The sequence below is a fragment of the Schistocerca piceifrons genome, chromosome 10 (genome assembly GCF_021461385.2).
Source record: "Schistocerca piceifrons isolate TAMUIC-IGC-003096 chromosome 10, iqSchPice1.1, whole genome shotgun sequence".
Classification (NCBI taxonomy): Eukaryota; Metazoa; Arthropoda; class Insecta; order Orthoptera; family Acrididae; genus Schistocerca; species Schistocerca piceifrons.
The window spans coordinates 135796598-135822113 of NC_060147.1; the positions used below are offsets into that span (position 1 = coordinate 135796598).

Below are 25516 nucleotides of genomic sequence, written 5' to 3' on the forward strand. Positions count from 1 at the left end.
TACACTCTCTACTATCTTTCATTGTGTCAAGAAGTAATAAATATCCTCCCCACCCCTCCCGCAGTGCTGTTCCACCACCCACTCGACCTCCGCAGCACCCCCGTCCGTCCCTACTCCACCCCTGCTCCCAACTCCTGGCCTTGTGGCTGGTATCCCCATAACAGACCTAGATGTGAGACGTGTCCCATACGTCCTCCCTCCACCACCTACTGCAGTCCCGTCACGAGCACCTGCTACCCCACCAAAGCAGGGCCACCTGTGAAAGCCACTGTGCAGCATTCTGTGTGGGCACGGCAACTAATGAGCCATCCGCTCTGCACGAACGGCTACCACCAAGCTGTGACAGAGAGACAGCCGGACCGCAGATGTCATCTCTGCCCAACCTCTTTGCATTTACATATGTCTGCCTGTGTCTGTATATGTACGGGTGGATATGTGTGTGTGTGCAAGTGTATACCTGTCCTTTTTTCCCCCTAAGGTAAGTCTTTCCACTCCCGGGATTGGAATGACTCCTCACCCTCTCCCTTAAAACCCACATCCTTTTGTCTTTCCCTCTCCTTCCCTCTTTCCTGATGAAGCAACCTTGGGCTGCAAAAGCTTGAAATTTATATATGTTTCACAATAACATCATGCTCAATACATTTTATTTGACTTACAAATGCCTGTTTTTTCCCCCTCCCAATTGATGAATATGATGTGAATTTAGTAGAATGTTTAGTCAAATAGTGTCCCTTACAAATGGCTATGAGGAGCGGACCTACAGTGTAAAGCCTGGAACTGCTTGTCTACTGCTATGAAAGCTTCTGTGACATTCTCACTGACCAGCTTTTGCTTGTAAATGGCAGTCCTTTTGTAAGGAATATCACAATCTTTTGCTTACAGATTGTGTCTGTGGGTTCCGGAGGTGATGCGCCTGAAGGGGTTACCATAGTGCGTCTAACGTCAAACCAGTTCCTGATGCCCGGCCTCATCGACTCGCACATCCACGCACCACAGTACCCGAACATGGGCCTCGGCTACGACAAGACTCTACTAGATTGGCTCGACACATATACCTACCCTATGGAGACCAAGTACAGTGATGTCGAATTTGCACAAACTGTTTACAGAAAAATTGTGGTAAGTTATTACAGTTTCCTGTTAAGCATATATGCAACAGATACAGTCTAAGTCATCAGAATTTATTTCATGTATTTACTTATTGTGTGGCACTGAAAAGGCAGTAAAGGACACCAGAGAGGAATTTGGAAACAGAATTAAAGTTCAGATAGAACAAATGAAAGCTTTGAGGTTGACTGATGACATTGTAATTCTGTCAGAGCCAGTAAAGTACTTGGAAGAGCCTGAATGGAATGAATAGTGTCCTGAAAATAGGTCATGAGATGAACATCATCTAACATAAACTAAGGATAATAGAGTGTAGTAAAATTAAATAAAGTGATGCTGAAGGAATTGGATTGAGAAATATTGCACTAAAAGTAGTAGATATGCTTTGCTATTTAGGCAGTAAAATAATTTGTGACAGTTGATGTAAAGAGGATATTAAATGTAGACTGGCAGTAGCAAAGAAGAATAAGAAGAAGAAGAAGAAGAAAAATTTCTGAAGAAGAGGAATTTGCTAACATCTGATATAAATTTAAGTTTTAGGAAGTCTTTCCTGAAGATATTTGTCTAGAGCATAGCCTTGTATGGATGTGAAACGTGGACAATATGCAGTTCAGATGTGAAGAGAATAGCGGCTTTTGAAATGAAGTGCTACAGAAGGATGCTCAAGATTAGGTCGGTAAATGACATAGCTAATGAGAAGGTACTGAATAGAATTTTGGATAAAAGAAATTTATAGCAGAGTTTGTAGTGGATGCCTTTCTAAATAAAAAATAAAAATAAAAAAATGGTGAGTGAATCCTAAGCACTCAAGTTTAGTAAAAATTCAAGTTGTTATACTTCATCTCAGGTGAACCACCACTATAACAGGCATAAAATAAAAATCCCCTGGAAGGTTTAAGTTATCCGCATAAGGATCATAACTGGGCCCCTAGAATACGCGTCTGACTACTTTTAGTAATGTTCCACTACTTTTAGTAATGTTCCTCTACTTTGTGTTCTAACAACCACCAAAGAGTACTAAATGACAAAGCAACAAAGCAAACAGCACATTATTGTCAGGTTCACCCACCGAAAAAAAAAGAAAAAAAAACTGCACACTGCAATAAATTTCAACTAAAATATTTTCATTTTAGTTCACTTTGTAAAGGAAATGACAGACTGCTGAGACCAAAACAGAATAAATATTCTTGAAATAATTTTACAGAAAATGGTCCTCATAGTAGTAACTTTTGAACAGTTGTTAAACATAAAACAACTGCTATAGATCTGGTGCAAATATACAGTGGTTACTCCACAATGGATACAAAGTAGTGACTGACGAAAAAATGTCATTGCTTTGTTGTTTCTCCTGTGTGGATTCCAGTCCTTTGGATATTGCACTTCACAGAACTCCAAACCAGATGGTGCTCAGGTGTCCTTTGCCATTCACATGAAACAAATTATCCCAAAAGTCATTAATAAAAGAATTTTTCCTCACTTATTGCCCTTGTTTGGAATTAATATTTTCATAACATCACATCTGAAATTAATATTTCAGTGGGGAATAAAAAAATGAGTATAATTGACCCTTACAAACTTGACTAAAAGAAAGGACCAGTTGGGAGGACACATCCTGAGAAATCGAGACATCAAAGAATAGTCAGTATGGTAATGGTGTGAGGTGATTTGGGGGAGGGGGCGGGGGCACTGTAAGCAGGTCATTTGCAATAACTGTTCAGAGATGAAGAGACTTTGTGCAGGATTGACTACCACAGAGAGCTGCATCGAACTGGTCTTTCACGCTGAAGGCCGTAATACTGAGAGTGGCAAACTTAGTCACGTGAGCTTAAAATTACAAATCCTAGAAAAATATTTTATACTACCTGTACCCAGCCACAATTTGCTGTGGTTCAGTGTGGTTAGATGGAAAAGAAAGAAAAGAGAAAGCAAGCATTTGTAACATGTATGGCAATTGGATATACAAGGTCTGTCTAAAAAGTATCCGACCTTTGATTTCCCTGCGCAAAATAGACGATGGTGCAGCACCACTGTACACAGTAAAGGAAGAGACACCTTTATGTGCACGCGTGAATTTTGTCCCCGGCTTCCAGCGCGTCGGTCGCTGTGTGTCGATCGCCGAGTGAGGTGCTACTCAACCTGTTCATCGGATTACTGGTTTTCTCAAGATGACTGAATGTTTTGAGGAAAGATATTGCATCAATTTTTTTCAAAAGCTTGGTGATTCTCAATGCGAAACAATTTGTAAGATTCAGCAGGTGTTTGGAGAAGATGCGAAGGGTGTAACACAAACTAAGGAGTGGTTCAACCTATTCATAAATGGTCGCACATCAGCATAGAGTGACTAGCGTTCTGGCAGGCCCCAAACAGCTCGGAGTGCAGCTGTTGTTGAGAGGGTGCAAAATTTGGTGATGGCAGATAGCCTGACCATGTGCGAGATTGCCCTGACCGTGTGCGAGATTGCCTAAGAGGTTGGAGGGAGTAAAGGTTCTGCACATGCAATTTTGCGTTATGATTTGACCGTGCACTGAGTGACTACGAAATTCGTGCCAAAGTTGTTGTTGCCAGAACAAAAGGACCTCCATTTTGATGTTGCACAGGACCTTCTGGACACCACCAACACTGATCCTGGGTTTCTGAACAACATAACTGCAGATGAGTTGCGGGTGAATGGGTACGAACCAGAAACAAAAGGACAGCCGTCGCGATGGAAGCATCCTGAGTCTCCGAGGCCGAAGAAAGTGCGGCAGGTGCGAAGCAAAATCGTGGTGATGCAGACTATCTTCTTTAATGTCCGTGGAATTGTGCATCATGAATATGTACCGGAAGGACAAACAGTGACGAAGGAGTGCCACCGAGATGTACTCCAGCAACTCAGTGACGCAGTTCGGCGCAAAAGGCCAGACGTGTGGATGGCGAAAAAGTGGCAACTGCATCACGACAATGCCCCCGCACATTCATCCCATTTGATCCAAAGTTCTTTGCCAAACACAGAATTACAGCCGTTCACCAACCTCCTTACTCTCCAGATGTGGCTCCTTGTGACTTCTGGTTGTTTCCAAAAATGAAGACACCACTGAAAGGATCCCATTTTGAGAGTAGAGAAGAGATAATGTGGAGCACGACGGAGCTGAACATGGTTCCAAAATAAGACTTATAGAGGTGTTTCCAGTAGTGGAGGGACCAGTGGGCCAAGTGAGTGCAAGCACAAGGGGCCTACTTTGAAGGGGATTACAGTCCCGACCTCGTCAGGTATTCAAAATATTTTTTTCTGGGCAAAGGTTGGATACTTTTTAGGCATGCCTCATACATCCTAATCTCCTTCTCGCCTCTGAAGTCCATCTTGCCTCCTGCCCCACTTTCTCTCCATCTCCATATGCTCCCTCTCTCTATCCCACTCCTCCTTCCCATCCCCCCCTCCCCCCTCTGTCCGTGCCCTCTCAACCCTGCTCCCACCCCACTCCTCTTGCCCCCTCTCACCTTCAGCCTTGTTTATTGTTGTTGTAAATTTAGCTTCTGGAGCAGTATTCTGATTGTAAACCAATAAGCCATAAATACAACTTTCCCGTTTGTTGGTGTCACTATTGCATATTTTGTGTATGTATTTATACAGGGTGTATCAAAAAGAATCATCCAAATTGGCACATATATATTTCTGAAACTAATAAACATATACAATGAATTTTGTTTCTTGATGAATGGGAAACTGTTTTTCACGTGTGTTCAATAAGTCCCCCTTGAGATGCATGGCATATGTCATTGTGGCATTCGAATTGTTCCCACACTGCAGCGAGCATGTCTCGAGTTCCAGCTTCCACAGCTGCTGTATGAGATGTCTCAGTTCATTTGTTGTTGTTAGTAACGGAGGCATATAAACAGAGTCCTCTATAAACACCCACAAGAAGTAATCACATATAGTCACATCTGGTGACCTTGAGGCCAGCAGTGTAAGGCTGAATCATTTGGTCCTGTGTGACCAGTCCATTATTTAGTGATCCTTTTGACTTAAAAATTCCCACACTTCCAGATGCCAGTGTGGCAGTGCCCAATCCTGTTGGTAAATGGAGTCATTCGAATCAGTCTCCAACTGTGGGAAAGGAAAGTTCTCGAGCATATCGAGATTTGTGCTTTCTGTAACAGTGTTCTCGGCAAAGAGAAATGGACCGTACACCTTTTTTTGTGAAACTGCCGAAAGCGCGTTAAATTTTGTAGAATCTCTCTCATGTTGTACAACTTCACACGATTGTTCAGTACACCATATTCTCATATTATGATGGTTCACCTTTCCACTTAAATGGAACGTTGCCTCGTCAATAAACACTAAGCGTGGAAGAAAACAGTCATCCTCCATATTGCCAAGAACACAATTACACAACTCCACACATTGTCATTTGTCACTTTCACGAGGAGCTTGCAGTAGTTGAATTTTGTACGGTTTCATGTTAAACGTCGATGTAATGCATGCCAAAAGGACATTGGGCGCATGTCGAGCTGTTCAGCTGCACAGTGAACAGCTTTCCGCAGACTCCTCGTGAAACTATCGCGGATGCGTTCAACATCTGTGTCAGACACTCGGGGACAGCCTGACATTTTGCCTTTACACAAACAACCTGTTTCTCGGAATTGTTCGTGCCATTGTCTGATGTTCTGTGCTATAGAAGAGTCCACACCTTACCAGTACCAAAGTGATGCTGAACAGTTATTACCGAGCCGCACTGCTCAAAACGTAGAACACAAAATGCTTCTGTTGTCCCAACCCGACACCCTTTTTACTAGAACTGAAAGGTGTACTCACTGCTGGCATCTATCGGGAACCGTGTAAAACTCGGCGTTTGCTCTTTGCAACAGTACGTTGTTCACATGTATCTAAATAACATAATAGTAAGGATTTTTTAAAAATTAGATGAGCCTTTTTGATGCACCCTGTATGTTAAAAAGTGCCAAAGAAACTGGTACAGGCATCCGTATTCAAATACAGAGCTATGTAAACAGGCAGAATACGGTGCTGCAGTCGACAGTGCCCATATAAGACAACAACTGTCTGGTGCAGTTGTTAGATCAGTTACTGCTGCTACAATGCCAGGTTATGAAGATTTAAGTGAGTTTGAATGTGGTGTTATAGTCGACATGTGACCAGTGGGACACAGCATGTCCGAGGTAGCGATGAAGTGGGGATTTTCGTGTATGATTATTTCACGAGTGTACTACGAATATCAAGAATCTGGTAAAACAGCAAATCTCAGACATCACTGTGGCTGGAAAAAGATCCTGCAAGAACAGGACCGACGACGACTGAAGAGAATTGTTTAACGTGACAGAAGTGCAACCCTTCTGCAAATTGCTGCAGATTTCAGTGGTGGGCTATCAACAAGAGTCAGTGTGCAGACCATTCAATGAAACATCACGGATATGGGGTTTCGGAGCTGAAGGCCCACGTACATACCCACAATGACTGTACGACACAAAGCATTATGCCTTGTCTGTGCTTGTCAGCACCGACATTGGACTGGTGATGACTGGAAATATGTTGCCCGGCCGGACAAGTTTCATTTCAAATTGTATCGAGCGGATGGACATGTATGGGTATGGAGACAATCTCGTGAAACTGTGAATCCTGCATGTGATCAGGGAACTGTTTTAGCTGGTGGAGGCTCTATAATGATGTGGGTCATGTGCAGTTGGAGTGATACGGGGCCCCTGATGTGTCTAGACACGACTGACAGGTGACACGTATGTAGGCATCCTGTCTGATCACCTGCATCCATTTGTGTCCATTTTGCATACTGATTGACTTGGGCAATGAGACACCCCGCACATCCAGAATTGCTACAGAGAGGCTGCAGGAACACTCTTCTGTGTTTAAACACTTTCACCGACAACTGCGAACATTATTGAGCATATGTGGGATGCCTTGCAACGTGCTGTTCAGAAGAGATCTCCAACCCCTCGTACTGTTGCAGATTTATGGACAGCCCTGCAGGATTCGTGGTGTCAATTCCCTGCAGTACTACTTCAGACATAAGTCGAGTCCACGCTACATCACATTGCGGCACTTTTACATGCTCACGGGGGTCCTACACAATATTAGGCATGTGTACCAGTTTCTTTGGCTTCAAAAAATGGTTCCAATGGCTCTGAGCACTATGGGAATTAACATCTGTGATCATCAGTCCCCTAGAACTTAGAACTACTTAAACCTAATTGACCTAAGGACATCACACACATCCATGCCCGAGGCAGGATTCGAACCTGCGACCGTATCAGTCACGCGGTTCCAGACTGAAGTGCCTAGAACCGCACGGCCACACCGGCCAGCAGTTTCTTTGGCTCTTCAGTGTATCATATGTATTAAAAATATAAAATGTATTAAAGAATTAGGTGCCTAAAGACACACCCATATTAGAATTCAATGTTGTGTCAAAATTTCAGAGCAATTTGTTAAGAGCTTTTGGAGATTAACAGTTTTTGTATAAACTGACATATCTGTATAATGTTCCCAGTTTTATTATGTATATATTTCATATGTGACAGGAGAAGAAATAAAAACTTTGAGGTTTGCCGATGACATTGTAATTCTGTCAGAGACAACAAAGGAGTTGGAAGAGCAGTTGAACTGAATGGACAGTGTCTTGAAAGGAGGGTATAAGATGAACATCAACAAAAGCAAAACGAGGATAATGGAATGTAGTCGAATTAAGTCGGGTGATGCTGCGGGAATTAGATTAGGAAATGAGACACTTAAAGTAGTAAAGGAGTTTTGCTATTTGGAGAGCAAAATAACTGATGATGGTCGAGGTAGAGAGGATAAAATGTAGACTGGCAATGGCAAGGAAGGCGTTTCTGAAGAATAAAATTTTGTTAACATGGAGTATAGATTTAAAGGTCAGGAAGTCATTTCTTAAAGTATTTGTATGGGGTGTAGCCATGTATGGAAGTGAAACGTGGACAATAAATAGTTTAGACAAGAAGAGAATAGAAGCTTTCGAAATGTGGTGCTACAGAAGAATGCTGAAGATTAGATGGGTAGATCACATAACTAATGAGGAGGCATTGAATAGAATTGGGAAGAGGAGCTTGTGGCACAACTTGACTAGAAGAAGGGATCGGTTGGTAGGACATGTTCTGAGGCATCAAGGAATCACCAAATTAGTACTGGAGGGCAGCGTGGAGGGTAAAAATCATAGAGGGAGACCAAGAGATGAATACACTGAGCAGATCCAGAAGGATGTAGGCTGCAGTAGGCACTGGGAGATGAAGAGGCTTGCACAGGATAGAGTAGTATGGAGAGCTGCATCAAACCAGTCTCAGGACTGAAGACCACAACAACAACAACAACATATTACATTTGTACCAGATGACATGCCAGTACGCATATAAAAACACAAGTATTCAAATGGAATATTGTGTCAAAATTTCAAAGCAGTCTGTGAAGAATTTATGGACATCTGAGATTTTGAAGAGACAAACTTCTGCGTTTGTACTTGTATAGAAACAGTGAATGTTCCTAATCACAGATCTCTGAAAGTTTTTCACTAAATGCTTTGAAATTGTGACACGATGTTGCACAGGAAAATGCAAATGTTTTTATGTGTCTATTTTTTTAAGCTAAGCAGTATATAATTCTTTATAAATTTGATGATAGGAAAACATTGTTACCTATGTACTTCTGGAAATTAATGGTTTTGGACAAATGAACATTTACATTTTTATTAACATAGGTATTTTACAAATTGTATAAAACATAGCATTTTGACCCAGATTTTCATATTTGCAGATCTATATCCGTATTAAATATCCATTTAAAAGCTTCAGCTGTTGCTTCCAGAACATTTTCTCTCACAGCATTATCAGATGACGCTGTCAGTGGTTTGTTGTGATGCACCGAGATATGGTGGCATCCGACCTGTGTGGGACAGCCACAGCTGTGATGTGGCCGTACAGTTCGGGCCCCGGCACTCGCACAGTGTGGCCTCCACAGTCATTACGACAAATACCTCCTCCCGACTTGTGATCTCTCTTTCTGTGCTTACTGCAGGGGAAAGGGTCTTCGCGACAGTGCTCTCCACGTCACGGACTGCAGGTCGAGGCAGGAACAGAAATCTAGAAGAGAGTGAACGAGGCATAATAAATCGACAAAGCACCCTGTCCGTATATGTGAAGCTGCCATGTGAGTTACCTCCGAGTGTAACTCGCCTAACCTGAAACCCAGGTCCTGCTGACCGGGGATTCTCTTCCCTCCTTCCTCCCACTCGCCTGGGTAGGCTGGAGAGGGGGGGGGGGGGGGGGGGGGGGAGTTGGTCATCCACACCCCAGGCTGAGAGATAGTCGCACCTCCACCCTGTTTCCGATCCCTCACTACCAATTCCTTTTCCATTACTGGAATACAGAACCTGTAGTTCTGAAGCCCAAGACTATTACTTCCTGTACTAAGTACTGGATGTTTCGCCTCAGACCAAAGGGGTCAGTGCTATGCCTACTCTTGTTTCTGACCTGCACAAATGATCTTTCGAGGACTTTTAAAGTGCTCTTCAATAACTGTAATGTTTGCTCGTGGGACATGAATAATAATTAAAGGTTGAAACTGAATCGTAGCAGTCACAGCTCAAATGATAGCTTTACTGGTAGCAATTTATGTCTTAATGTCACAGGTACTCATATTAATCAATATTATGAGAACGATTGAGTGCTGCTCGCTGTAAAGGTGAGACATTGATTTGCTGACATGCGTGATGAAAAGACCTTTACCAGAAAAGAGAAATGTGCACACATTCACAAAAACAAGTGTACCTTGCACATCTAAATCCTCATCTACAACTACATCCACACTCTGCAATCCACCGTGCAGTGCACGGCAAAGGGTCTGCCCCACTGTATCAGTTATTAGGGTTCTTCCCATTCCATTGATGCATGGAGTGCAGCAAGTATGATTGTCTGAACGCCTCTGTGCATGCAGTAATTATTCTAATTTTTTCCTCACGATTCCTATGTGAGTGATATGTAGGGGTTTGTAGTGTATTCCTGGAGTAATCATTTAAAGCCAGTTCTTGAAACTTTAGCAGAATTTGTCGGGATAGCTTATGTCTATCTTCAAGAGTCTTCCAGCTCATTTCCTTCAGTAACTTTGTGACACTTTCCCACAGATCAAACAAGCCTGTGTATACATTCAACATCCCCCATTAGTCCTGCTTCGTACAGGTGCTGCATACTTGAGCAGTATTATAGAACTGGTTGGATGGCTGATTTATAAGCAATCTCCTTTTTAGGCTGACTGCACTTTCCTAGTACTCTACCAATAAACTGAAGTCTAAACCCTGCTTTACCCATGACAGCCTGTGTAATCATCTCATTTCATATCCCTACAAAGTGTTACACCCCGGTATATGTCAGAGTTAGCTGATTCCAACAGTGACTCGTTGAATCTCATTTCATATCCCTACAAAGTGTTACACCCAGGTATTTGTCAGAGTTAGCTGATTCCAACAGTGACTGGTTGAATCTCAGTGGATTGGAGTTTCTTGTTTACTGTGACAAATACACCACTTCCATTTCCGTCTGCCCATCCTTTCGATATACACTTAAATTTTTCCTCAAAATTTCAGTGCTATCAGTTTCAGGTTTCAACGAGCTTTCTATACCTAGTATTATGTGAGCTTCACTGCTTTTCATGAGCATTTCAAATCTGGCACTTTGTTGTGAATGTTTTGATAGTTTACCATTAGGATTTTAATACTCTCACATGCGAGAGGTATTTCTTTTGATACTTCTGGGTATTCCTACAGGTGTCATTATCTGGAGTCGCCTAATCCAAAAAAAACCTTGTGTGCACCCCGCTCACAGTGAGCTACCTGAGCAGCAGCCTCTGATGTGTAGTACACACTGTACCCATTTAGGGGAACCCTACAGTTCTCAACCCAATGGGGCAGGTCCAGGAAGTCGCAGCCGAAGTTGTCACAGAACTTTCGAAGTCTCCGGTTCAGTCGTTACACTTGAGATAGAGCCACAGGGCCGTGATAAGTTCTGGGGACAATGCTGCAAATAGTGAGCTCTGTGGAAACTCGTTGCTCGGGCCTGACCTTCTCAGCCAGTCGCTGCAATGACCCGAGTACGACCTCGGAGCCGAGGTGACAGGCATCGTTTATTCCGACGTGCACCACAATCTGCAGTCGGTTGTATCCTGTTCCCTCAGTGGCTGCCGCAGTAGTGTCTCGAGTGTGTCGAATGAGGCTCCCAGTTGTACACACTGAGCGCATCTGGTGTTCTTTCCTGCCATTTCCCTAAATGGTACCATCATTTGCCATACATTTGAACTGCTGACAATTAATAGACCCTACCCTTTTGCGTTTGCCGCCTCCCGGATAGAGGGATCGGTACAATACTCTGAGTCCTCTCTGGTCCCTGCCGACCCTGTACGGGATGCCTCGAGCCACCATTGATGTACCTCTTCCAGTCGAGTGGACAAATAATGACAGCTTGTGTACTTTCTGCAGAGGAGACAGGATTCACAGGAGAGGATAGTACTCGAGGTACTTCTTACGACACAACATTTGCCGAGTCAACCGACTCGTCCCGTGTTTGAGAACGGCATTCACAGTGAGCTGCATTTTGGCTGGTGCACTGTATTACAAGACAGTGAAGAAATAGCTTTAAATTAAGCATACTAATTATCTTTTAATATGTTGAGCTAAAAAGTTGCTAATGCCCTGTGAGAATTAAAGCAAACACACAAAATGAGATTTCTATTAAAGGCAACACAAAAACCTGTGGCAAAAGTACTGGTTTCCTAATACATTTTGAGTGTAATTATAGTTGTTAGCAAACTCAGAAACAGAGTTGATTTATGATAAATGCAGATAATATACAGAGCTAATCCTCTTCAGTGGAAACCTAGGTGTTACACGCTACATTAGAATATCTGCTACAGTAACTAAATCACAAATGCCAATTTACTACAGATTGCTCATAGATTATGCAAAGGCCAGTGGTAGCTTCTGAAAAGTCTCAAAAATGAACATTCATTTGCACTGATATACAGTGAAACTCGGGGATAATGTATTTTTTGGCAGAACGGTTAAGCACAAATGACGATTTGCTACTAAATAAATTAAGTATCCAAAACACTCGTACCGCTAACTTCCGAAAATATAGTTTTGTAGGTGTTAGAAAATTCTTATAAATAACCTATTTGTCACAATTGTTCTGAACGAGGATAGGCCTACTGTTCTCAAAAATTTTAAAAGAGCACAATTGTTTAAGCCTATAATTGACACAAACAGTACGAGTCTCATGACGTCCACGATTGTTCAAAAGTGCACAATACTGTCACGTAGAAGAAGGTGTAATTAGACGAATGACAAACACTAACTTCACTTAACAAAGGTTTATTCAGCACTCGCACGTACGAGAGCGCGGAGTCAACTACCTACGGCAAGAACACGTACGCTATATATACAGTTACAGAACATTCCAATACAATGATTCTTGACATTTGTGGATACTTCTAGAATGAACCGAATATAGAAATTAAAATTTTACAGTTCAGGTGAGTTTTTAACTAACGACCCTCCGTGCAGCTGTCTAGTATCGTAACCACTACATCACTGTACTACTCAGCTTCTTCTGCGACAATATATCACAATACAAATGGGTATCGATACAATCACTGTAAGGTTATACAGAAGCAAAGTGAACAATAAAATCTGAGAATCTAGAGCTTCAAATCGACACACGAATCGTGTACGAGCAGTCTCTCATAAACGAAAATTCTGAAGTCTGCTTTTATATATAAATAAATGTACGTACTGTACAGTTTTCACTTAGCTCTTTCGGTGCACACATCTACACTTGGGGCTCACGAAGAGTACTGCAGTGTAAGTTTACCTCAGCCAAAATCGCTAAAATGTGCAGCGACATCTCCGGCCACAGTGCAACCGAAAGACACCGAATGGGAGCATTGATCTGGAGTGGGGCAGGGAAAGGGGAGGAATAGCAGAGTACGGGTGCTGCCTGGCAGTGTGGAGGGAACGGAGGTGGCAGGACGAGGTGTCGGGAGGCCGTGAGGAAGGGACAGGCGGAGGGCGGAAGTTCGGCAACGGCCATTCGTCATCGTGGACAGCTAGTCGATAATCGTAACAATATAAGAAGCTACGCATTCGTTGCGGCAGAGCTTTTCCAGTCCTGTCACTGGGTTATCCTACTCTCTGTCAGAGGCAGTGCCACCTGCGAAAGCAGCCGTGTCGCATACTGACACTGCAGCAATCATTGCGCAGCTTTTTATATCGGTACGACTACCGACCAGCTGTCCACTGGGACGAACGGTCACTGCCGAACCGTGGCCGAGACAGAAGTTGACGACTTTGTGGCATAATGTGCAGCTGAATACAGTGTGCTTTGAGTGGCTGCTTCACTACCTGAACCGTCTGGATCCCCCTTCCACCACCAGCTTTTCTGAATTGCGCAGATACGGGAGTTATCCTTGCGAAACATTTTCTGCTCCCGAAATCGTCCGAGCCTCTACCGGCGATACCTTACTGTCCCACACCGTCCACCCTACAGTTTTCACCCTCTGTGTCCTGTCACCCGTTCACAATCATCTTCCCCTGCCCTCACTGTGTGCTGCTGTCTGCTGGTGCATCCACTGTTGGTGTCCCCTCCTTTCCACTCCCAATTTTCCCCCCCTCCCCTTTCCCCCGCAGCCTCTTGACACCCTGTCGTGCCACCTCTGCTCCGTGTTCACTCTAGCGGGCAGTGCCAATTCTGCTTTCCCCACTTGTACCCTACTGTCCCTCCCCGTTCCCCTTCCACCTCTGGACTATTACTCCTGTCGACACATTTCTGTTGCAGTCTGGCCGGAGCAGCTGGAGACAGTGGTCACGTATGCGTGAGGTGTGCTCACTTGCTCGAATGCATTTACCTTTTCTGAAGAAGTCTTTGAGCGAAAGTTTATATGTCACAGGCTTTTTGTGTCACCTGTCTGCATCTCAGCATATCGTCTGTATGGTGAATAGCATTCTATCCTTTCCACAATATTGTTAAACACTCGTATTGTGCAATTTTGAACAAACAGTGATGATCTTTTAGTACCAGAAGTAGATATAAAGGTCATACACTAAATGAAACACGGTGTACAAAATTCCATGGTTTCCACCCGGATAACAGATTGAAACCCTCAATAAGTTGATAATTAGCACAGTGGTTGTAGGGAAAGGCAGAAGACGTGCTTTGCCCCTGCGTCGGGACTGGCGACGGGGGAGCAGCAGTGAGGGGAAGACAGTCTCGGCTGCTTCACACTGTGTCGCCACCGTTATCCTTGAGGACGTGTTTGTAATACATTGCGTCTAGTATAAGCCTAACATTGGCAGTGCTGAGAGACGAATGCATATCTTCTAGCTAGTACCAATAGGCTCTGCTTCTGGCAGCACCACTGAATCATCAGTTTGTCATGCACACAGTATTAACATGGACACAGTATTAAGTTGCAGGTTACCCATTTGGTTTCCAGGGGCAACAAAAATTTGATTCTCAGTATTTCATATAAACAGTGACAAAATTTAAAAATTTCAAACGCAATCATCGTCTCCTCAGTAAGAGGTATAGTCTTATGTGAAAGGCTCGTCACAGTAAGACAGGTGTTGTATACATCTCGAGGAAGCCTAACTCACTGCATTCAGATACCTGGAATATAATCATCCAGCATTTGAGCACAAGAGTATCTAGTGACTTGCAAAAAACGTTGCACATAATTTCAAACCTTTATGAAAATTTTTCTAATTGACACTCCCCAATGAAATGATAAAAGGGAAAAAGTTAATCTCTTACTATATTTTCATTGTTGATGGAGTAAAACTGCCACATTGGGCGTGGCATTTTAATTTTTTGCTTCTTTAGTACTAACTGCATTTTCCGTATATTTTGCAGTTGCTTTCAACTTGTCACTTAATACACCTGCAAAATTGTGTTTTTATACTACACATATTTCAGGAGATATGATGTCATAAAGATTGAGATGCATGGAAAACTGTCTTTTGCTTAAAACAGAGTGCAAATCACTCACAATATACTCATCCAGTGTTTGATAATGAGAGCACGTAGCAACTTTCAATAAACTTTAAGCAGAATGTCAAACTGTTTCTAAAGTTTTCTCGCTTACCTGCTTAATGTCAAATATTTAACACATTAACTAATTTGTAAAGTAATCAGAAGTTTGAAGCTGTAGTGAGAGTTCATTTCTTTAAAGACTCAGGGATCACAGCTTTACTTTCAAAAACATTGTGTGAGACTAAAAAAACTGAACAATAAGTCATAAATTTACAGAAAAAAAAACAGACTGCTCATAAAGATTGATAGTATACAGTTTCTTTCTATGCTCTTGTGACTTTTAGGTGAGGATAATGATTCAGTTTATGACCTGCCCCAATAGCCGAGTGTGTCGCGCACCTGCTTCTGCGACACAGGGAAGTGCGTTTGCACCCGATTGAATCCGTACGACAGATTAACGAAGAGGACCACTGTGCCGGCCAGGCAGGATGTGGTTTTCAAGTGTTTTCACACATTTGATTACACGAATACCAGGTTGCTACCCGTATCCTACCAGAGTTACACAATTTACCAACATCTACAAAAAATGTTCTCTCACTTATATATGCAATAACACGAGACACACGGACGTACGCATATTTCTGTCTCGGTGTAAAATGGTGAATCTCGAAGAATGTGCAACTGCTTACTACCACTAATGATGCCAAATCCGACACGATGTGCTGACCCTGTGGAGACCCTGGATAGGGCCGGGAAGAAGAAAAAGAGAATGACTAAGTTTAGAAAGAGGACAAAACGTAGCAAATAATTGCAGAATACACATCACACTGTTCGCTTTATAGGAAAGAACTCTGCAGTGCGGGACGACGACAGCGTGCTACTTCACGACGATCCACCCCGAGACGGCGCTGCTGCTGGCCCAGGAGGCGGCGGCGCAGGGGCAGCGCGCACTCGTCGGCAAGGTCTGCATGAACGTCAACGCACCTGACGACTACACTGAGACTACGGAACAGTCCGTCACGAGCACCCAGCAGTTTGTACAGGACGTCGCCAATCTGGGGGTAAGCTCGTATCACCTTATATTTACAGTCATCTTGACTTCTCTGCAGTGTTGTCTCGGCCTGAAGTCACGAGGTGGGACCATATTAGCCCTGGGATTCTGCACTGCACAGCAAACTGTGAAATATTTGCATAATATTGCTGTCGTGACAGATTAGAAAATCGAGGTCAGAGAAATAGTAAGAAGGTAGCTTTGTGCAAAGGGAAAAAAAAGCACACCACCACATTTGAAAGCAAAATGTCAATTCAGATACCCACTTTCAGTGTGAGGGAATCATTAGTTTGAAGTGCACAAAGGGTTCGGAATAAAGACAGGCTCTTTGAAGCACTAAGATGAAAATCATAGAGGTGGTGAAAGACGCCATAACACGAGAAAATGTAATTTTTTTATTGGCAAAAGATATGTCTATCACTCTCAAACTGAGATGAATTGTTCATAACAAATTCTAAAAGTGCTAAATATTTCCAGGTCCTTAAAGAGATGTCTGCAAGATGTATGTGTTTGAACCCCACACATAATTCCAATCACTTTCTTTCTACAATAATAAGTGTCTTTTGTGTAAGTGAGAAATTACCACAGAATGTTATTGCATAAGGCATAAGTGAGTGAAAATATATTAACTTATGGACTTCGTTATACCCAAAGTTGGCACATACTCGTGTGTCAAAAGTAGGTGAACCTAAGCGGTTTAGCAGGTCTACAGTGAGATGAGAACCTTATCCACTAATTGCTCTTCTTTCTGTGTGATTTCATACACTACTGAATTAATGCAACCTCATTCAAGAGACAACTGATCAGAAATATCTAATATACCAATACTAAATGGCTGCTTTAACCTGTGAAATTATAGCAACAGTAGACATTAAACACACAACAAAATCTAATGTGCATGGACTACATGACAGGTTTATTAGCAATGCCAGCACACAACCAAACTGTAACTTTGCAACCCATGCGTACGTCTTGTGATGTTGCCCCCCTCCCCCCCTCCTCAAAATACAGGATAAATAAATACTGTCAGTGTGTGGATCTGTCTCTGTTTCTGCATGCCATTATACAGACTAAATGTCATCTTTGATATTGCAGTGGTAGAACAATTTGAAAATGTTAAACAGTTAATGAAATATTTAAGGAGCAAATCAGACATACATTTATATTAGTAAATGACTATTGTCGAACCCAGGCCACGGTACCCAGACCCATTTGCAAATACCTATCTTAATGACTTCTGTAGATGAGAGAAATTTAATTTTCAGTGTTTCATATAGTTATTAACAAAATTTGTTCCTATCTTAACAATTTCTGCAGGCAACGTAAATTTAATTTTCAATATTTCACATAGTTATTAACCAAATTTAAAAAGTTGTTATAATCTACTCATAAGAAGTTCAACACAATAAGAAAAGTATTACAGTCAGAAACTGTTATTTGTGAATGAGAGCACTTAGCAGCTTCCAACAAACTTGCACACAATTTCAAACCTTTGCAAAACTGTGTCTAGTTGACAACGCGTGCCCCCCTCCCCACGATGATGCAAGGGAAAAAAATTTATTCCACACTACATTTTTGCTCTTCATCCAGTATCAGGCATAACTTTTAATTTATTACATCTTTATTACTAACTCCACTCACAATACTTTTGCAGACATTGTCCACATACAGCACTGAATGTACACGCAATATTACATCGCTATATTGACATACGGTTCGGGAGATACGACGTCATAAACATGAGATACTTGTTGAAAAATTAGATTTTGATTTAAAATTGATTGCAAATTACCCATAATGTTATCATCCAGGAGAGTACCCAGCAACTTACACACTTCATATCAATTATTTAACACATTAACTCATTTGTAAAGTAATCAGAAGCTGTTTCATACATGGGAATTAGATTCTTTATAGAGCTGGGCTTTACTGGTCAGTATTTATTTCACAGATTTTTGAGTGAATGCTTTTGGAGTGCTGTATTTGTCAGAACCACAATTTCTCGCAAGTTACGGTAAAACGACGTACCGACTGCTTTTGGGTTGATGAGAGACAGTATCAAATTGAAAGATCCCCCTAATCCACAAACCAGCAAAAAGGAGTTAAGACATAGAATTTCAGTCTACTAAAATTTTTACATGTCTGAACATGTTCATGTCATTGTATTTCATAGATAATCTGTTGGCACAAATAATTTCAGTTTGATGAATTTCATTCCACTGATGAATCACGATTATGTCTGAACTAAAACATTTAAAGACTCAGCAGCGTAAAATATAAATAGGAAGGTATATTGAGCGAACTGCTTACCGATCAGAACTGTCGTGCAGTCTGTTCTGTTTTCCCTCTTACCAGTGCCGACACATTTTGCCATCACACTCTCCTCTATTTTATCATTAAGTTTCATTCTTGCCTAATTTTCTATCTTATCATGATTTTTTGCACTCCCTTACTGTCAGTTTAATTTTTATACTTCTTTCTGCACACATTGCTGGATCCGTTGCAGTTGCAACAGTAAGACTGGTTTCCAAAGCTATGATGTGCTAATTATGACTGTGCTCAGAAAATAACTTCCACCTGTGTATAGGTGAGACTAATTCATGTGATGAGGGGGGTACATTAATTTCCTTTTTGCAGGTTCGTTTATCGTAGAAAGAATAGTGGCAGAGAGGAACCGGAGGAAGCAAAGCTGTGAAGGCGAGATTCTGGGTTTGAGTTCAGGGAGTTTCAACATATCTTCAGCTTTCACACTTTTTATCATTTTGTGCATTGTGGTTGTGGTACTGTATACATCAAGAAACCTCTTTTATGCCCCACTTCCTTCATGTGGAGAGATTCAAAACAATAACCCCACATTTCTTTTTGTATATGTAATACTGGTAATTACCTCAGTCATGTATCTTCTGATAACTGGAACCATATTCAGTGAAATGTCATTTCATTTTCTTATGGCATTACGCTATGCACTCACACTTCCCTCAGTGTTTGTTAAGACTACAAAATCCACTTGGTATATAATTTTCTTGCAATCAAAGAACAACTCTGGGTACATATGTACACAAGGTCCTATCATTTCTTGTTTTTATTATTTTTTGGGTTCTTGTTTGAAAACTAAACAACAAAATTTTTCATCTTTTTCAGTGTGATTTGGTAAAGCCAGTCATTACACCACGATTTGCCATTAGCTGTGATATGGAACTCATGACGAAGCTTGGGAAGTTGGCTCAGCAGAATAATCTTCATGTACAGGTAAGGACTTGTCAATGCTTTTGTTGAAAGACACACATTTATTACTAGATTTGTAGTTGCGTATATATAATTTTTTTGCGGAAAGGCAATCAGAATCCTAAGGGTGAACGCTTTATCAGACTACTTGTGGTTAGTCTGTCTTTGGATTTGTGTATTTAAAAAAAAAAAAAAAAAAACTGTAGCTGATATTATGACAAACAAACAACCAAACACACACACACACACACACACACACACACACACACACACACACACACACACACACGGATATATAAACGCACAGTGTGTATCTCCTAAGAGTCCTTGTGTACTTTCTCTTTGTTTTGGCAGATATTTGCAATTTCATTTTTGTGTAGTGTAGCTGGAGTCACCCCAAACAAATACTGCTCCTCATATCTTTCATGTGGTGCCCATTGTTGACAGAAAGCATCAGTTTTTTTCCTGTTACAAACAAATTGATTTTTAAAGTGGAATTTTATGTGACCATTTGAGAGACGATCGCAGATTAGTCTAGTGTGGTATTCATTTCATCGATACGTATTAACAGGCACAGTAAAACTCGACGAGTAACCGGTACTCCTGCAGCGACAGCACTGCCTGCTACGGCCTAGCACACAGCACTACTGAGTCGCTGCTGGATTCCTATTTATTCTTAGTTTTACTGTCCCTGTTAATTCGTATTGATATAACAAGTATAGCACTGGACTAACCTGGGACTGCTCTATCGAATATGCGCATAAAATTTCACATTAAAAATAATTTTGTTTGCAACAGAAAACAAACCGACGCTTTCCACTGATGCCGGGTGTCGCAGGAAAGATGTGATGAGAGCAGCATTTGTTTGGGCTGACTCCAGTTACGTGTTGCAAAAAGAAAATTCCAAATACCTGCTGAAACACCACAGAAAATGTGCGTGACGACTCTCAGAAGAGACACCACGTATGGTGATCTGACAATGGAGTATTAGGAAGGTGTCCATAAAGGTTTGGCTCGGAAACAAATCTGAACATTTTCAGCATAATTGTTTCACTGGTAGCAAAAATTTTACTGGTCTAAAATGTATAATCAAAATGTGTCATGTTTGAGGAAGGTGCATCCGACGCTTGTTACTGTAAAACGGAGCAAAGCATTGTATGCACAGTGCTACCTATACAAGTTTGGTTTTTCTGGAGTACATCTACATCTACGTATACATAGATGCTCTGCAAGCCAGCGTACGGTGCGTGGTGTACCACTACTTGTCATTTCCTTTCCTGTTCCTCTCACAAATAGAGTGAGGGAAAAACGACTATTCACATGCCTTCATACGAGCCCTAATTTCTCGTACATTATCTTCGTGGTGCTTACACACAGCACATGTCGGTGGCAGAAGAATCATTCTGCAGTCAGCTTCAAATGCCAGTTCTCTAAATTTTCTCAGTTATGTTTCTCGAGAAAAATATCGTCTTCCGTCCAGGGATTCCCATTTGAGTTCCCAAAGCATCTCTGTAACACTTACACGTCATTCAAACCTACCGGTAACAAATCGAGCAGCCCGCCTCTGAATTGCTTCGACGTCTTTCTCTGATCCGACCCGGTACGGATCCCTTACACTCGAGCAGTACCCGAGAATAAGTCGCCCTCGAATCCCCGTTTTGAACTACCATGCTTCGTAACGTGAATTGAAATGTCTATACCACCATTGTACTTGGAAGCATCTGAATTGGAGTCTGAGAACAGGGTTCCTCGACAACTTGCAAGATCTACCTTGTTCATTGCTGTATAGCCATTTTACTGCGCAAGCAAACCAGAATTTGAGGAGAGGGGAAAAGGGTCCTTCACGTGAAATGTATGAAAGCTACTGTGACAGATGTTTCATAATCGTGACAGTTTGAAAGGAAATAGTTCAAAACGTGACCTCATGTGAAAACAAATGAGGTTTTATGTCTGACTATGTAATGCTGCACAGACAATGTGCATACCTCCGTGAAGTACCTCTTCGGGCACGTTTGCTGCAGTAGTAGGAAAAGAAGTTGACTCGGCAACTGTTATTGAGAAATTTATTCTTATAAATAAGATCTTTTGAATTTGGTGTGGTCCCTGTCCTTGGTGTACAACAAAAGCTGCTAATTTACTGGAATGAATTCTTTTACTTGGGCCTCTTACTTATTGAAATGGTATCACCCTTGTATTGTTTGTGTGTGTCAGATCCTGTTCACTTTCTGGCTGAAAACCAGATCTATGTGGTAGGTAATGGGCCTGCACATTCTTTCCCGCAGTGCAGCATAGATGATGTCCGCATTGCTCGAACACATCGCAGTGCAAAACTTGTCGGCTATCTTTTATAATTCGTGATATTCTTTGACCAAAGTGCATCTATATTAATGATAACACCTTGCTACATTGTAGATCATAAAAGTCAACAGTCCTGGATTTCAGCAGAATAAAAATAAAGCAGTGGTTGAAGGTCAGTGCAATTAAAAAGGTGTTTATTCTGTGCGCATTGCCCTTGGAGTTTGAAACAGTACGTACATTCCTGATTTGAAAGCTTCATGGAATGACAACACTGGGCACAGTTTATGAAACATCAACAATATACTTGCCCACAAACTAGAAAAAGCAATCTAGAAACCGGGCATTATCAGGAATTGTTTGTGGTTGCTCTCAGTGATTTATGTTTATGTTTTATGGGGTTTAAGCCGTGGTCCATGGCACATTTCTCTGCTTAATGTTTTGTCTTCCAATGGCTCAGACATGATCAGAAGCTGTAAAGAAACAGATAGCTGAACTTTAAACAAACTCATTGTGGAGAGAAGTGGGATGCTGAAGTACTGTGGAATGGTAGAGTGAAAATGAATACAACAGTAGGTGGTTTAATTGAAGAAAAATGGATCTCTCTCTCTCTCTCTCTCTCTCTCTCTCTCTCTCTCTCTCACACACACACACACACACACACACACACACACACACACACACACACACACACACAGGGTGGGCATTACTTAAATGCTTCTTGAACTCGATTGGGAATACCTATACGGAAGAAGAGTTTCTTTTTGTGAAACACTATTGAGAAAGTTTAGAAAACGGGCATTTGTGACCAATTCCAGAACAATCTTACTGTGACCACCTCATATAAGGACCATGAAGCCCAGGTAAGAGAAACCCGGACTCACGTAGATAGTCATTTCCTTCCATTTCAGTATGGAACAGGAAATGGGATGATTAGCAGTGGTACAGGGTATCCACCACCTCACACTGTATGGCGGCTTGCGGTTGTATGTATTTAGATGCAAATTTAGCTAAGTTCATTGCAAATGTACATAACAAGTAACAAAAGATTTGTAAATAGGCCTCTGATGTTGCAAATACTGATAAGTACTTTCTTCAAGAAGTGTGAAAATAGTTAACTAAATATTAAGCTACCAATAGGAGAGAAATAGCAACTATTTCACATAATTAAAGATGCAGGAATATTTGCCAGAAAAGTAGCTTGCCTTGTAATTTACAAGGATACATTTGGCATACATAGTATTAGTATTATGTTAGTTAACATTAATACGATGTATAGACTAGATTTCTAAAAGTTTGCTTGTCATTTGGTAATTTATATCTAAGTTGTATCACATCCTTGAATGTTCTCTTTGTTGATGGAGTCAATGGAATACAATGAATGAATGAATGAATGAATGAATGAATATCTCTGCTTCTTTGATTCATTCTTGTCATTTCATTTAGCACTGATTATGTACTGTACTGTTGTTATTATGATGTTAATTTTGCTTTTTTTTTGTTTCCTCTTATTTAGGAAGTTTAATTACAGTAAAATATTTATGTTCTAAGTGAAATTTGAGATCAGCTCTGTGTGATGAATACACCAAAATGTCTCATTAAGAAACTAAAACAGTTCCTGTGTGCAATGTAAAAATTGTATTGGAGGTGTTATCATAAACAAATTTACTATAATAATATTCCTTGAAATTTCATAACAAACAGTGCTTGACTCTCAAGGGTGTGTTGATTATGAAAGTAACTTAACAGTGAAAAGCACATCTACCTGACTTGTGTGTCACTATCATAATTCATTGCCTTGACTGATTAATATATATGCCAATCTAGATGTGGGACCAAGATGTCTCCCTTTTGAGGGCAACATCTACTGTAACAAAGTAATGTGCCCAAAGATATTTGAATTACTATTGAGAAATAATTTTATGCTGCTAATCAGAAAAAATGAAAGTGGGTAGATCCAGTGCTGCTTACAGGATAAATTAATCCTGAATGATTAAAAAGTATCATTAAATGTATATTGCACATTGTGTATAAAATGTTGTTATTAAGGTTTTGCTCTTGTCTTTCAACAGTCGCACATATCGGAAAATGAGGGCGAGGTGCAGACAGTTGCAGAAATGTATCCTGACTGTGCGAACTATGCCGAAGTGTACGATAAGGCAGGTTTACTGACAAGCAAGGTGAGTGTCGGATGTCACGTATTTGTTCATTTTTCTAAATACATTTAAGTTTCGTATGTGCTTTCACCTCGATCCAAATTCTGTATATCATATTTACTCGAATTTAAGCCGCACTCGAATCTAAGCCGCACCTGAAAAATGAGATTCGAAATCAAGGAAAAAAAATTTTTCCCGAATCTAAGCCGCACCAGAAATCTGAGACTTGAAATTGAAGGTTGGTCCATTGTAATATGAGACACCATTTAGGTCAAATGAATGACGATACAGCTATAGTAGTTTGGTTCGAGTCGTAAGCTTAGCAGTTAAGCTTTACCAGGTAGCCGTTGCTGTGCGTCAGGCGCTCCGTCCGTATTTATACGGGTACCCTTCCTTTTTCACGTGCTTCGTCTGGTTTGAATTGATTGCTTATTTTTCTTTCATCTGATAAGTGTCGTTCTCTTTTTTATAGGGGTTTACATCACTCAAAGCTGAAAATGCATTACTTTACTGTGTCATGCATTGTTTGTCGCATTCCGATAATGAGTGTTTACGACCTGTCGCCGCTCGCGGCATGGCTTGCTTTTGTGCGCGCTACCGCTGCTTACATTTTTTTTAAAAAAGAGAGGAATCGTCTCATTAGCGAAACAATGGCAAGAGACTGCTATTTGTTGTTACTTACACTGCCGCTTTCTTTAATAATGATCAACAAGAACCAAATAATAGACTGCGTACGATAGAAGATGTTCTGAACAATAGTTTAGCGAAAATTTTTCTCCGTTTGAAAATCTTTGCAGACGCGTCTTTGGTACATTACATTCTGCACAGAAATTAGAGTCATCTTAGATTTAAAAATCTAATCAATTGCCGTGCTTCATTTCTGACTGTATCACTATTCGGCATAAGACTAATACAAATATAAACATGCCATGATATGTATATTCTTCCGCGTTTGCTGTTGTCTCACTCTAGTTTTGTAGTTTATTAGGCAGACAGGATTTAAATGAGATAGCAGCAAACACGAAAGAATACATGGCAAAGTCTGTATATTCTTTATTATTATTATGCTGAAGAGAATATTGCATGTGATTCACAATTTATAAAAGTTCCTATTAGTAACCATATCTTCTCACAGGTAGGAAAAAATTCAGAACGCAGAGTTGGCCATTTTGACAAACATCCCAAACAGTCTTGCCAGTCGGATTTTCGTAATGCATTGAAATGCTGCTACATTCGAAGATGAACAATACGGAATTTGTATTTACTTCATTGGTTAATGTATGAAAATGCAGTGGTCAAAACTCAGGGCGGAGAAAAAAGCTCGTATTCCACCTTTTTTTTTTTTTTAATTTATTTACTGACGCAAAGGTTTTGGTGCCAGTATTTATCTTTGTGCCTGCGAAGCGCTACATATATTCAACGACAGAAGTTAGTTGTGGCAGCACCTACCAACATTTTTCAGAACTTCCGCTTTGCACTCGATTCTAAGCCGCAGGCGGTTTTTTGGATTACAAAAACCGGAAAAAAAGTGCGGCTTAGATTCGAGTAAATTCGGTAGATTAACAATCTGGGTCTTAGAAGAAGAGAATAACAGTGAAATCTTGAACTCTGACTGAAACACGCACTGACAGCCATTAAAATTGTGACACCA

At 41.1% G+C, this 25516-nt stretch overlaps 1 protein-coding gene across 3 annotated transcripts in view; it reads left to right on the top strand.

Annotated features, from left to right (window-relative positions):
• LOC124718831 (guanine deaminase) overlaps positions 1 to 25516 on the top strand; it is a 142181-nt gene that overhangs the window by 93474 nt on the left and 23191 nt on the right. For all 3 annotated transcript variants that reach the window (XM_047244453.1, XM_047244452.1, XM_047244454.1), the window contains exons 3-6: positions 883 to 1119; positions 15981 to 16199; positions 19331 to 19438; positions 23782 to 23889. In XM_047244453.1, the coding sequence (XP_047100409.1) occupies positions 883 to 1119; positions 15981 to 16199; positions 19331 to 19438; positions 23782 to 23889 (672 nt within the window). The remainder of the gene's footprint in view (positions 1 to 882; positions 1120 to 15980; positions 16200 to 19330; positions 19439 to 23781; positions 23890 to 25516) is intronic.